The sequence below is a fragment of the Oryctolagus cuniculus genome, chromosome 12 (genome assembly GCF_051225735.1).
Source record: "Oryctolagus cuniculus isolate XC-2025 breed Fujian yellow rabbit chromosome 12, ASM5122573v1, whole genome shotgun sequence".
NCBI lineage: Eukaryota > Metazoa > Chordata > Mammalia > Lagomorpha > Leporidae > Oryctolagus > Oryctolagus cuniculus.
In genome coordinates, this window is record NC_142878.1 from 71,568,734 (window position 1) to 71,583,916 (window position 15,183).

Sequence of the window (15,183 nt, forward strand, 5' to 3'; positions counted from 1 at the left end):
CCCTGACAAATCTCCCAGTCCTACACACTTCTCCGTGAGGCTTTTCTAATGCCTCCATCTAAATTCACGTTCCTTCATTGATTCTCTACATATTTTACTTCTACCCATACAGATGGCAGTTGTAAGAGTTGTGTTTGGAACCCCAGGGCAAACATGGAGTTGAGTCACTCTGATCTCCCTTACAGAGAATCTACTACAAGGAGCTTAGTTAGCACACAGCTTCCAGCCATTGTTACTTCTTCAGCTTGGTTGCAGTGGTCACACCAAAGCGTAATCTCAGTGAATGTGAACACAGCAGAATTCTAGAAACTGGCCATTTCTGCCCATCATGGAACTTTCTGGTGGGCAATCTTCACTCTGGGCTCCCCATCCAGCTGGCCAATGCTTTCTCAGAGCTATGTGATATTCTAAGGCTCCTGTACAATCATCCTTCCTTCTCTCTCTTCTTGCACAGGAACCAAACAGCCATCATAGTCTGAAAGACATCCCCTCCAACTCCTGATTCGTCTCTCCTTTATTCTTCACAGGTATTTCTTTAATAAATCTCTGGGCATATGATTCTGTCTTTGTACAAGTTGGCACCAGAGAACCTAAAATAGCACAACCTCTAATAGTCAAAGATGGTGACAGGAATCCATTTCTTACACAAAATTGGAGGGGCATATTAGTTCTTTTGATGTCTTACATTATAGTTTGGGGAAAACAAAGAGAGTTTAGACAGTAAAGAAATTCTAAGATTATCTAAGCCATTTTCCCGTTTTACAAATGAGGAAGCTAAAGTTTAAGAAATTAATTCTGAGCATATGTTGTATGCTGGGATTTGGATTGAACTCTTTCAGAGAGTATCAAAGGGAGCAAGAGAGATTCCCAGGAGCTCCTCCAAATTCTCCTCCTGAAACGTCTCTGAATCCATGCCTACCTCACCATCTACGTAGCCACAGCTTAATTAAGACTTGTCTTCCTACTTTCTGTTTCTTCCTTCTCCAGCTTCTCATCCACACTGTGGCCACCCTTATCTTTCTCACTGTAGAACTTCTTAAGTATTTAGGGCCTGTCTTTTGGAGCACTAAACACATGTGCTGTGGAGTCAGACAGCTTAGGTTCCAATCCCAACTCTGCCATTTGCCATCTGTCCATCCTTGGAGAAATTACAGTCTTTACCCCCAGTTTTCTCATTTGTTAGAAGGTAATAACTAGGTCTCTAACTCAAAGAGGTGTTGTATATTACATGAGTCAATACATGTAAAGAGTGAACAAATGTGCCCAGCACACATTAGGTGATGCAATGGGTGTAGTGCGGTTGTTATTTACTGTTATTCTCTCACTTCCCTTTCCTGGCTCTGCGTTAGAAGCAAACACAGTTTGTACAAAAGCATTGAAGCCTGGCCTATGACTTCCCATCTGACTTTATTTCCCCTCCCATCACATCCCTGAGCACTTAAGTTCTAGCAACAACAAGCACCTGCTATGGCTCAAAGCCCATGTTATATCCTGGTCCAGTGCTTTGGCTCAAACTGTGCCTTCTACCTAAAAGGCCCATCACCCAACACCTGGCAGGTGAACTACCTATCCCTCAAGACTTAGCTCAAGAGTTGTCCACACTGGAGAGGTTGTTCTACCTCTCTCCACATTGTGCTGTGCAAAACTCAAGCAATATTCTTACCACACTGTAGTATGTGGACGGTCACCAGGGCATTTGTTTTTGGTTTACAACTTTATTTATAATAGCATAATTCATCATAGCAAATATATATACAATAGCAAAATCCAGAAGCATACCTAACAATGCTTACCATTAAGGACTCATGAAATAAATAGCAAAATATTCATATAATGGAGTATTACACAACCATTGAAATGTATTTTTAAATTTTTAATATCATGAACCTCATATACCAAAAATGAGATCTCATATATCAAATATGCATTAAAAGTTTATAATACAGTATCTGGAATGATTGAATTATGGGTTTTAGTTTTTATTTTTTGAACTTCCAAAGTTTTCTGAGGGTATAGACATATATATATATACACATTCATCACAGAATAATAAAAATGTTTTAAAAGGAATTTTCACCTTTTGTATAGGTCAGAGACTGGTAGAGAGTAAACATAGCAAGTGGTGCTGAGGAATGAATCAACAAACCAACAACCAGGTAATAAATGCTACACCAATAAAATCTGGATTGGGAAACTAGAGAGATGCAGTTTCATTAATCAACAAAAAGCAGATGTCTGGGGAGAAAGACAGCCTGAATGTTTAAAAGCTTTGAGGTGTGTCCTAAAAATCCAGGTAGAGAGGTTCAGCAAGTAATAGAAGGGCTACCTCTGGAACAAAGAACTGTGCACTCTAGGTAGTGACTGCAAATCAAAGGGAGGCAAGCAGAGAAGGGATGGGAAATGAGAACAAAGTGAATCAAACAACCCATAAACAAGACTCCCATGGGAAGTTTGATCCCAATGTGTCAGGTAAGTGATCTGTTCATCTGTACGGTTCACTAAGCATCTGTAAAAATGCTGTGACCCAAGAAAACCCATCAGCAAATACCAGGTTATGTGTCTACACAGAGGTTAATCGTCAGACCACTGACAACCATGGTTTACTTACGTTGTCCACAGTGAGTCCCGATGTATCCTTTCTGGCATAGACAGTGGTCGTCACTGCAGCTACCTCCATTCATACAGCGAATATTACAGTGTTGTACTTGGGGAAAAAGAAGAAAAAATGATTCATTTTTGCAACTTAAGCGCATAGATTACAACAGTTTATAAGAGTCAATCTTTAGTTATTTGGGAAAATAAATCACTTTTTGAGATTCATATATTTATGCAGAAATGGCCTAATAATGTTAAACATTACCATCTGTGTGTATAAATCATTTACAATGCAATGTAATTTGACATTCTCCAATTGTGCTAAAAGAGTTGTCTAGTTTAGCATTATTGATGAATCATCATTTCTGTAATTCATAAACAATTAAGTAATGTCTCCAGTAATCATACAAGATTATAAGAGCAATAATTTTCCTGTGAAAAGTTGTAGAATAATAAATGCCACAGGAGTTTTTAAATAATTTAGAAACAGAAAATAGAAAAAAGAAAATACCTGGAAAGCTATTTAATAACAAGACTGTCTGATGATGGGGATAGATGGGCTTGGCTCAGAAAAAGCTGCTTGTTTAGACTGTAACCTTAAACTAAATTATGACCCTCAGTATTTGGAAACCACCTTTTGACACATTTTCACCTACAGAAGTGCACATTGCAGGGCCCAAGGTAGAAAGACCGTGAGCTGACAGCCTAAGGCCTAAGAGGAAGCCGGAGTAATGACACCTGCAGGGTCCATCGTGAGACATCAACATCATGACAGCACAGGCGTCTGCTCTCATTCTTCAGTGTTCAGGCTGTCGCCACCTAATCTTTTTTAAAATCCCAGGCTATTCTCTAGCCTTCTAGAAGCAACAGTTACCCTTCTTGGAAAAGACCAAGGGCTTGATTGAATTAAGCACTAATCCTTGAGACATCCCTAAATAGGGAGGCCAGGATTATGCACTGAAGTTTGGCTTCCTCTGTCCTGGCCTCTACACGGTGGAAATAAACTCCCAAGAAAGAGAGTACAATGCTTTTACATAAGGAGAAGAGGACCCTCTCTGTGTGTACAAGTGCAGAAGTCAGCTGCTTATGCTCAGACTTCCCAATACACAGGGCCAAATCTTCTCCCCAAACCAGAGAGATGTTCCAGCCAGCAGCTGCCCCAGGCAGTACTTCTTGTTGGGCATCCTCAGCACAGAATTGGGAAGTGGCTACTTGACTTCAGAAGAAAAGCCCATTTTTAAATAGGGAACTACAAGAATCTCAGTCACACAACAGGGAAAAGAAGGTGCAGAACCTAACATCTACCATGCCCTCTTAGAGTACAGTTAAGTCAAGTTGAAAGAGATAGTGAATATGTCATACACTTACTGAAATACCATTAAAAGTTCCTTCTCTCTCCTGTATTTTTTTTAACTTTCATTTAGTAAATATAAATTTCCAAAGTACAGCTTATAGATTACAATGGCTCCCCACCCCAAACTTCCCTCCCACCCAAAACCCTCCCATCTCCTGCACTCTCTCCCATTCCATTCACATCAAGATTCATTTTCAATTCTCTTTATATACAGAAGATCGATTTAGTATATATTAAGTAAAGATTTCATCAGTTTGCACCCACACAGAACATAAAGTGTAAAATACTGTTTCAGTACTAGTTATAGCATTAATTCACATTGGACAACACATTAAAGACAGAGATCCCACATGAGGAGTAAGTACACAGTGACTCCTGTTGTTGACTTAACAATTTGACACTCTTGTTTATGGCGTCAGTAATCTCCCCAGGCTCTAGTCATGGGTTTCCAAGGCTATGGAAGCCTTTTGAGTTTGCCGACTTCGATCTTATTTAGACAAGGTCATAGTCAAAATGAAGTTCTCTCCTCCCTTCAGAGAAAGGTACCTCTTTCTTTAATGGCCCGTTCTTTCTACTGGGATCTCACTCACAGAGATCTTTCATTTAGGTTTGTTTTTTTGTTTGTTTATTTGTTTTTGTTTTGTTTTTGTTTTTTGCCAAAGTGTCTTGGCTTTCCATGCCTAAAATACTCTCATGGGCTCTTTAGCCAGATCTGAATGCCTTAAGGGCTGATTCTGAGGCCAGAGTGCTGTTTAGGACATCTGCCATTCTATGAGTCTGCTGTGTATCCCACTTCCCATGTTGGATCGTTCTCTCCCTTTTTTATTCTATCGGGTAGTATTAGCAGACACTAGTCTTGTTTGTGTGATCCCTTTGACTCTCAGACCTATCAGTGTGATCAATTGTGAACTGAAATTGATCACTTGGACTAGTGAGATGGCATTGGTACATGCAACCCTGATGGGATTGTATTGGAATCCTCTGGCACGTTTCTAACTCCACCATTTGGGGCAAGTCCGATTGAGCATGTCCCAAATTGTACATCTCCTCCCTCTCTTATTCCCACTCTTATATTTAACAGGGATCACTTTTCAGTTAAATTTAAACACCTAAGAATAATTGTGTGTTAATTAGAGAGTTCAACCAATAGTATTAACTAGAACAAACAAAAAAATACTAAAAGGGATAAAGTAATAAATTGTACATCAACAGTCAGAACAAGGGCTGATCAAGTCACTGTTTCTCATAGTTAGGAACTCTATCTCATAGCATTCAAGGCCCACTTCCACACAGTCCCACCTTTCAGAGATCCTGTGCATACTCTTACTATGTCCTCTGACTCAGTCCCCTGACTAACTTATCAGTCATTCATTCACTCAACAAGTATTGCCAACTGCCTACTCTGCCCCACGCAAAATGCTTGGCACTTACTTTGTCTTTGCTAGACTCTTCATGGAATCCCCCACTCTAACTTGTTTCTTTGCATCTAATTCTTTTTAAGATGCATTTATTTGAAAGGCAGAGCAACAGAGAATGAAGGAAAGAAGAGGAGGGAGAGAGAGAGAGATCCTTCATCCATTGGTTACTCCTCAAATGCTGCAATAGCCATGTCTGGGCCAGGCAAGAACTCTACTCTGGTCTATAATGTGCAAGGCAGGAGCCATCTATTGTCTTCTCTGGCACCTTAGCTGGAAGCTAGATCAGAAGCAGAGCTATTGGGGCTCAAACCAGCACTCCTATACAGATGCCAGTGTCGTAAGCAGCAGCTCAATCCACAACACCAGCCCCATCTTTGCCTCTATCTCTTAATCCACGATACATATCACACATACAGTTGCAAACAGTCAAATACTATCTATTTTCAAGACCCATTTCATTCTTTTCTTTTCTGATTTCCTCCTTCTCGAACCAGTTGTGAGCAGCTTTTTTTCTTAGAGTACTTACTCTTCTCTTTTAAAGTATGTACTATATAATCTAAAATGCTTTTACTTATTTCTCCTATCCCCATTGCATTTGTCTAAAAACTTCTGGGGTCAACAATGTGGCGTAGCAGGGTAAAGCCGCCTCCTGAAACACCAGCATCCCATATGGGTGCTGGTTTGGTCCCAGATGCTCCATTTTCAATGTAACTCCCTGTTAACAGCCTGGGAAAAGCAAGTCTCCATGTGGGAGACCCAGAAGAAGCTCCTGGCTCCTGGATTCAGTCTGGTCCAGCCCTGGCCATTGTGGTCATTTGGAGAGTGAACCAGCAGATGAAAGATCTCTCTCTCTCTCTCTCTCTCTCTCTCTGTTTCTCTCCCTCTCTCTTTGTAACTCTGATTTTCAAATAAATCTCTAAAAAAACCTTAAGAATGGCAAATAATATGATTATTAAGTACAACCCCATAAGTAGCAACTTGCATATAAGTGCTACTTAAAACAATCCTAAATTAATTTCTATTTATTTAACGCATTATTAACTGATAATGACATCAAAATCCATCCTCAAAGACAAACTGAGACGAGGAAGCAGCAGCCATTGTGTCCCTAGCACTTACATAGCCTACATAGGTAGCTATTAAAAATACTTTTATCTGTATTTCCCCATGTATGAGAGCAGAAATGACTCCTTTGTTGGAGCATTATTATAGAAATCAAGCAACTGAGGAAACTGATTAAAACAAACTGTTATTTTAGGCTTCTGTGGTTCAATTAAAACATTTCAGCCAAAATGCTTTTTAACAAAAAGCTATCTACAAGTACACAAAAGGAAAAAATGATTTGGTGAAAACTTTGGATAATATTCTAAGTAGGTCAGGAAAAGATCTATACTTGCATTAAAATACGAAGTTAAACTTAGCTTCATCCTATCTTAGAAAAACAGCAAGGATTGGGGAAAAGCACAGGAAATGATGTCATCTGTCAAGCAGCATAGGAACTCGGCCCACAAACTGATTTCAATTAAAGTGGTGCGTGCCAAGAGCTAATTTCCATTCCCACACGAGCAACAAAGCCATTGAGCTACTTTGAGATAAAAAAGCTAACAGTAGTTTAAATGGTGACTTTACATTATTTGTTTAAGTTGAAAATCGGAATGAATTCTTTTGGGAAAGAATGATAAGTTTACAATTAAACGCAGTATAATAAAACCCTCCCTGATACTCTCCGGACATTTGTTTTAATTCTGTCTTTCAGGTGAACCTTTTTCAGCATGAAATATTTTTTTTTTGCTTTAAAAAATTAAATAAAATCATGCAGGCATACTTAATTCATGGCCCACACAAACCAATGAACCACAGATCTTTGAGGGGAAGGGAGAGGAAGCAAGCTCACCAACAGAGTATAGGAGTGCAACCACTTGTTTGACACATACATGTTTACCGTGGGAAGCTTTGCATTCTCTGTGGAATCTTGGAGTTGGGGTGGGGTGGGGAGCATTTCTTTAAAGGTAGAAACAATCACTCAGGGTTTCTGTGGGGAGATAAAGGTACTGGGTATGCAGTTTGACTGCACACGCAGGAAAGAGTTTTGAGAAAACCCTACATACACAAGTAGGTTTTATTTTGGATTGAATCTTGTCATTGAGGCAAATTCTAAATTTACTCAGAGATTTGAGTAAGAATTACAGATGCTGCATAATCAGTAGACTAGGCCTTATATCTCTGGGCGGGGGGAACCTGAAAAATAGGGCTCCACTTAAACCCGTGAGGATAACTGTATCTTTTATTGAATGTGCTAAGTACCCCAAATCAAAATATATTCCTAATTTCAATCTGTGTTAAGATTATACAACAGATCGTAAAAATATCAGGGGAGTCGGGTATCAATGAGCAACCTTGTTCTGCCACTTGCTGTTGACCCTTAGAGCCCTCATGACCCAGCAAGGACATCCTTGGAGGAAAGGCCCAGAGCCTCAAAGGGCTTCCTATAAGGCTCAATATCCTAGAGATAACCAAACGTGTTGCCATTTACCTGTGTGCTTATAGGATCTAAAATTCATTTTATGTTTGATGTGTAGATGTCAGTCAGCCTTTTCAATCACTCAGCAAATACTGACAACGCCTTCTGCCTGCCAGGCATCAGGAAGGGCAGAAGAAACTGTCTTTAGATCACATCCCAGGACAACTAATTCTGAGAATGATTAACCAGCAGCGCACAGTGTGAATGTGTGACTGCAAGAGGTGCGAGGCTGGCACTTGGGTCTGAATACCTCAGGTAATGATTTTCTTTGTGATGCATTGGGTCTGGAATGATTCTAAAGACCTCCCATCATCTTGGCAGGCTCAGCTGGAGAAAGAACACTAGGCGCAATTTGCAATAAGCATGTGTACCGCGAGCATGTGATTTTAATGTAGGCACTAGGAAGAGTGCAGACAGACACATTAACCAGCTAGACTAACTCCTGGCCTCTCCACCCATGACAACAGTCTGCAGGGGCAGCCGAGTCAAGGCAGGACAAGCACAGCTTTCACTTGGAGAGGGAATGGCAGAGACATTTCCCGCTAGTGCCTACGTGCTCTGAGGTGCCTAAAGACACAGAGTTCAGAAGGGCAACTCCACTAAAGTCTCTTGGAAAAAACCTACCTGGGCTGGAAAAGGTCCAGAGGACAAAGTAAATGATAGCAATGATGCAGGCATTTCCACAGAGGGCGGACCAGAAGCAAAGAATTCAGCTGTTTCTTAGGATAAGGTTGAGCAGACTCCACACACTCCTCTCCTCCCTGATCATGTAAATCCTATACTTCCTTGAAAAACCTTTCCAAGGATCACTTTTTTCACCCTCCTCCCTCCATCTCCAGCACCACCTTCCCTTCCTCATCAGTTCTTCATACTCACACGATGTGGTTGCATCACACATATCCTCAGATTTACTGACACACGGGTCTGAAAGTGTTCCCCTGGCTTATGTTATGTGCTTAGAGCTCAGACTCATGTTGGGAGTACCAGCAGCCCAGATTCTCACTGAACTGAGATAAGCTGAACATGACAAAACTTGACCAAGGTGTAAAGAGGTTCCACAAGTCGCCAGTACTCACCCACCTTGATACACAGGTTTAATGTAATTCCCATCATAGTCCTCAAAAGTTTTGTAGAAAAGATTGATCTTAAATGTTTATGGGAAGGCAAAGAAGCTAGAATAACTAAAATAATTTTGAAAAAGAAGGATAACATGGGAGGAATTAGCCTACCCAATTTCAAGTCTTTTCCTATACTTGTAATGATCAAGACTGTACAGTAGTAGAGAAGGAACAGACATGTGGGTCAATGGAATAAAATAGAGATCTCAGAAATTAACCCACACAAATATCCCCAGCTGACTTGCAACAGTGATACAAGTAGGTGTCCAATGGATGAAGGATGGCTTTTCCAGAAACAAGTGGGACCAGAGCAATTGGATACCCACAAGCGACAAGTGAACCCAGACCTCAGCCTCATGTCTCATACAAATTTTCTCAACATGGATTACAGATATAAATGTAAAGCCATACAACTTTTAGGAAAAAGTTGGAGAAAATCATTGGAATTGGAATTAGGACTAGGCAAAGCCTTCTTAGACTTGACACCAAAGCCATGATCCAGAAAAGCAAAAATGGATAAACTGGACTTCATCAAATTTGGAATTTTTTGCTCTATGAAAGGCCCCACTAAAAATAGGAAAAAGCAAGCTACAGAGTGGGAAAAGATGTTTGGAAACCACCTAACTTACAAAGAGTTAGAATGTAGAGTACATAAAGAACACTTCAAACTCAATAACAAATGATTCAATTAGAATCTGGACAAAAGATCGGAAAAGAAATTTCTCTAAAAAAGATATAGAAGAACAAATAAGCACATGAAAAGATGCTCAGCACCTCTGGCTAGTCTACTTGCTGCTATCTCATTACTTGTGGTGATCAACAATGAGAAAGCAGCACACAGCTGTCATAATAGCTAAAATTAAAACTAGTGAAAACACCAATAGCTGGTGAGGGGGCCCGTGCTGTGGCGTAGCTGATAGGGCTGCCGCCTGCAGCACTAGCATCCCATATAGATGGAGGTTCTAGTCCCAGCTGCTCCACTTCCAGTCCAGCTCCCTGCTACTATGCCAGGGAAAGTGGCAAAGGATGGCCCAAGTGGGCCCCTGCACCCACATGGGAGACCCGGAAGAAGTTCCTGGCTTCAGATCGGCCCAGCTCCAGCCGTTGCAGCCACTTGGGGAATGAATCAGCAAATGGACGATCTCCCTCTCTCTCTGTAACTCTGCCTTACAAATATAAATAAATAAATACATGAAGAAGAAGGAGGAGGAAGAGGAGGAGGAGGAGAAGAAAAATCTGGTGAGGATGCAGAGAAACTGAGTCATGCATACATTTCTGGTGAGAATGTAAGATGTTTCAACCACACCAAACCCTGCTTAACAGCTATTTAAAAAGCTAAGCCTGCATGGCCAGTGTCTTGGCACAGTGAACTAAGCTGCCATCTGCCATGCCAGCATTTCATATCAGAGTGTTAGTTAAGTCCTGGCTGCTCTACTTCAGATCCAGCTCCCTACTAATGTACCTGGGAAATCAAGTGGAAGATGGGCCAAACACCTGGGCCCCTGCATCCATCTGGGAGATCAGGATCCTGGCCCCCACCTGGACAAGCCATGGCTGTTGCAGCCATTTGGAAAGTGACCCAGAAGATAGAAGATTCATTCTCTCTCTCTCTCTCCCTTTCTCTTTCTCTCTCTCACTGCCTTTTAAACAAATAAATAAATCTTTAAAAAGCTAAACATTCAATTTACCCATACAACCCAGATACTGCAGTCCTGGGCATTTATACCAGAGAAATAAAGTTGTATTCACACAAAAACCCATACACAAGTATTCACAACAGCTTTGTTCAAATAACCTAAAAAACTGGAAACAACTCAGATGCCCTTCAACGGGTGAATGGCTAACCAAGCTGTCACACACCCCATCCGTGGCATGTAATTCTACACAGAGATAAAAGAAAAAACACTGCTGAAATTCTCCACAACCTAGATATATCTCCAGAGAATTATGCTGAGTGAAAAAAGGCTATTGCAAAACGCTATGCACGATGGGATTTCATGTATATATCATACTTTCAATGACAAAGTTATAGAAATGGAGAACATATTTGTGGATTATGGAGGGCATACGGGCAGGAGGAAAATGACCATAAAAGGGAACATGAGGAACCCCTACAGTGGTGGAATGTTCTGTATCTTGACTGTATCAATGTCAATAGCCTGGTTATGATACTGCACTAAAGTTTTGCAAGATATAATCAAGGGGAAAATGGAGTAAAAGTTACCCAGGATCTCTCCATATTATTTCATGCAACTGTTTGCTAATCTACAGTTATTTCAAGATATGAAGTTTAATTTTAAAATCCTTTTTAAAAGTGTGAAGAGTATAACAGGATGAACATAAAACTGATTTCCAAATTCTAAAATATAAAATACAGGAGCAACTTTTATAATAAGATATTATATATAATTATATATGCTATGGTCTGAATGTTTGTGTCCCCTCAAAACTGGCATGTCCCAATGTGATAGTATTAAGAAGTGTGTCTTCTGGGAGGTGATTAAGTCACACAGGCAGCACTCTCATGAATGGGATCAGTGTCCTTATATGTTACCCCAGGGAGCTTGTGTCCCATCAGGCATGTGAGGACAGATAGAAGGCACCATCAATGAGAATGCCTGGCCCTCAACAGACATTCAGTCCTCTGGCACCTTGATGTTGGCCTGACCCTCACCAGACATTCAGTCCTCTGGCACCTTGATGTTGGCCTGACCCTCACCAGACATTCAGTCCTCTGGCACCTTGATGTTGAACTTTTCAGCATCCAGAACTATAAAAAACGAATTTTTGTTGTCTATAAATTACATAGTCTAAGGCACTTCATTTTAACAGCCCAAATGGACCAAGACAATGTACAAAGTTGCAGAGTTTATTAATCCCAGTACTATGAGCTAGTATGTGTGTCTGTGTGTGCACACATGTACATACATATTTAAGAAAAATCTGAATAAATGTTCACATAGGATGCCAACATTGCAGGCAGCAGCTTAACTCACTGTAGCACAAGGCTGGCCCCAAAAGATTGTTTTCTATTCTCGTAGTTACAAGACACTCAAGTGGAAAACCACCTGAAAGAACAGTCTTTGTGAGGCCAGTGCCATGGTGCAGTGGGTTAAGACGCCACCAGCAGGGCCGGCATTCTTATGGGCACCAGTTCAAGTACTGGCTGCTCCACTTCCCATCCAGCTCTCTACTAATACACCTGGGAAAGCAGTAGAAGATGGCCAGGATAAGCACCTGGCTCCTGCCTCCTGCCTTCAGATAGGCGCAATGCGCCGGCCGCAGTGCGCCAGCCACGGCAGCCACTGGAGGGTGAACCAACAGCAAAGGAAGACCTTTCTCACTGTCCACTCTGTAAAAAAAAAAAAAAGAGTCCTAGTCCATGGGGATAGTTTCTAGCCCAGTCTACAACTGGCTTTGTTAGTACTAGGCTCTTTTTTATTTGTGTGAGTCCCATCAGCAGAAGATTCTAAGACAATAATTTTGATGGGAGCACTTTGTTTTGGGATTAATTCAGGAAAGACAAGTAGAAAAATGAGGACACGAGCCAGAGAAGGAAGGAAATAAAGCATATTATCAAGTCTATCACTACTACGGGCAACAACGGCTCAGCCCCACCAGGCAACTTCAGGAGACAGTGAAGAACAAGCTTCACAGTTATCTACACCGAAAGGCAAGGAAGCTGGGCAGTGACCTATCAATCAGCCCTGCACCTGTCGCTGGTTCTAAGCTGCTTCTAGATCCACCAACCCTCCTGCAGCTTGCAACACTTCCAGCAGACCTAGCATGCTCCCTGGCCAAAGAAATGTCACAGAGGTTTCAGACAGGTCCTTCCAGGTTCACCCATGAATGCCAGCGGGAGTGGGTACCACCAGGGTCTGCTATTTGGGGCAACTCACTGTTGCCTGCTAACTGGCTTAAGTGAGCCACATCGAAACTTCAAGATTCTTAGTAGGTAATGAACCTTGACACAAAAAAAGTCTCAACTTGAAACAGACAAAAGAGAGTGCACTTATTCCACAAAGTTTTCCTTAAATCTTCATCAAAAATAAAGCACACTGCAAGGACAGTGCATTTTCTTGCTCCCTCCCCCGCCCCCAGAAAAAAAGGAAAATGAAAAAGGAACCTAAGTTTTGTGCCCAGGTGATGTTTAAGGTATGGAGGGGCTGTTTATACAGACATGAACTTCAAATTTTTGAACAACCAATCATGACTCACCTGCTTCCCAATACCCACATTCTTCCTAAATCACTACTCGTTATTCTTAGGTGTTTAAATTTTAACTGAAAAGTGATCCCTGTTAGGAATTTGGAAAACATTATGCTGAGTGAAATAAGCCAATCCCAAAGGGACAAATACCACTTACTCTCCTTGATAGGTGACAACTAACTGAGCACCAAAAAGGAAACCTGTTAAAGTGAAATGAACACTATGAGAAACGGTGACTTGATCAGCCCTCACCCTGACTGTTGATGAGCAACTTGATATGTTATCCCTCTTAGTATTTTTTTCGTTTGTTCTACTTAATACTTTTGGTTGAATACTGTAATCAATACACAATTCTTCTTAAGTGCTGAAACTTAACTGAAAAGTGATCACTGTTAAATATAAGAGTGGGAATAAGAGAGAGAAGAGATGTGCAATTCGGGACATGCTCAAGCTGACTTACCTCAAACGGTAGAGTTAGAAACATACCAGGGGATTCCAATTCAATCCCATCAAGGTGGCATGTACCAATGCCATCTCACTAGTCCCAGTGATCAATTTCAGTTCACAATTGATCATAATGATAGGACTAAGAACCAAAGGGATCACATAAACAAGAATAGTGTCTGCAAATACTAGCTGATAGAATCAAAAAGGGAGAGAACGATCCAACATGGGAAGTGAGATACACAGCAGACCCATAGAATGGCAGATGTCCTAAACAGCACTCTGGCCTCAGAATCAGCCCTTAAGGCATGCAGATCCAGCTGAAATGCCCATGAGAGTATTTCAGGCATGGAAAGCCAAGACACTCTGGGGGGTAAAAAAAACCTAAATGAAAGATCTCCGTGAGTGAGATCCCAGTGGAAAGAACGGGTCATCAAAGAAGGAGGTACCTTTCTCTGAAGGGAGGAGAGAACTTCCACTTTGACCATGGCCTTGTCTAAAAATTATCAGAGTCAGTGAACTCAGGGGGCTTCCATAGCCTTGGCAGCTCATGACAAGAGCCTAGAGTGATTACTGAGGCCAAAAACAAGAGTGTCAAATTGTTAAGTCAACAACAGGAGTCACTGTGCACTTACTCCTCATGTAGGATCTTTGTCCATAGTGTGCTGTACATTGAGATTTAATGCTATAACTCAAACAGTATTTTTCACTTTATGTTTCTGTGTGGGAGCAAACTGTTGAAATCTTTACTTAATGTATGCTAAACTGATCTTCTGTATATAAAGAGAATCGAAAATGAATCTTGATGTGAATGGAAGGGGAGAGGGAGTAGGAAATGGGAGGGTTGCGGGTGGGAGGGAAGTTATGGGGGGGAAGCCATTGTAATCCATATTCTGTACTTTGGAAATTTATATTCATTAAATAAAAGTTTAAAAAAAAAGAAAGGAAAAAAAAAACGAACATGGGAACAAGAATGCAACGTCTCTGAAGAAGGAACTGTGGATTATTTTGGTATCACAGGATGAACAAAGTGGCAAAACTCTGAGAGGGAAAATATGTCAATGCTTCATGATAAATCACCCCAGCAACTATCAAAATGACTTCTTTTTCTTCTTGCAAAAGCAGGGGTCTTGACTTTGAAATATGTCTTTAATCAGGTTCCTATTTCAGTACCTCAAGGAAGAATGCCTAGTTTTATTGGGCTAAAAATGTTCATTCAACAGTCATTTCATTGAGCACCTGTTATGGCGTTTACGTTGGAGATACGAAGATGAATAAGGCAATACCTTCTTAGAATGTCATAATCTTTGCATTATTCATAGTAACTATGCCCCATAGGTAATTTTCCTCTAAAGAATGAAGAGGGGAAATGGGAAGCCACATTAGGAAAGACTTGCCAAGTATTTTGGGCACAGCAGAGAAGGCAGATGTTCTGGTGAAAAAAAAAAAATGTATTGCAGGCAAGAGAAAGCCAAAAGCAAATTTAGGAGAAAATAGGGCGTAACCACATAAAATAATATTATA

The 15,183-nt window shown here is 40.9% G+C and overlaps 1 protein-coding gene across 2 annotated transcripts in view; it reads right to left on the minus strand.

The window, feature by feature from the left end:
- Positions 1–15,183, minus strand: part of FBN1 (fibrillin 1) — a 258,038-nt gene that overhangs the window by 205,171 nt on the left and 37,684 nt on the right. For both annotated transcript variants that reach the window (XM_051822402.3, XM_051822403.3), the window contains exon 5: positions 2,609–2,704. In XM_051822402.3, the coding sequence (XP_051678362.1) occupies positions 2,609–2,704 (96 nt within the window). The remainder of the gene's footprint in view (positions 1–2,608; positions 2,705–15,183) is intronic.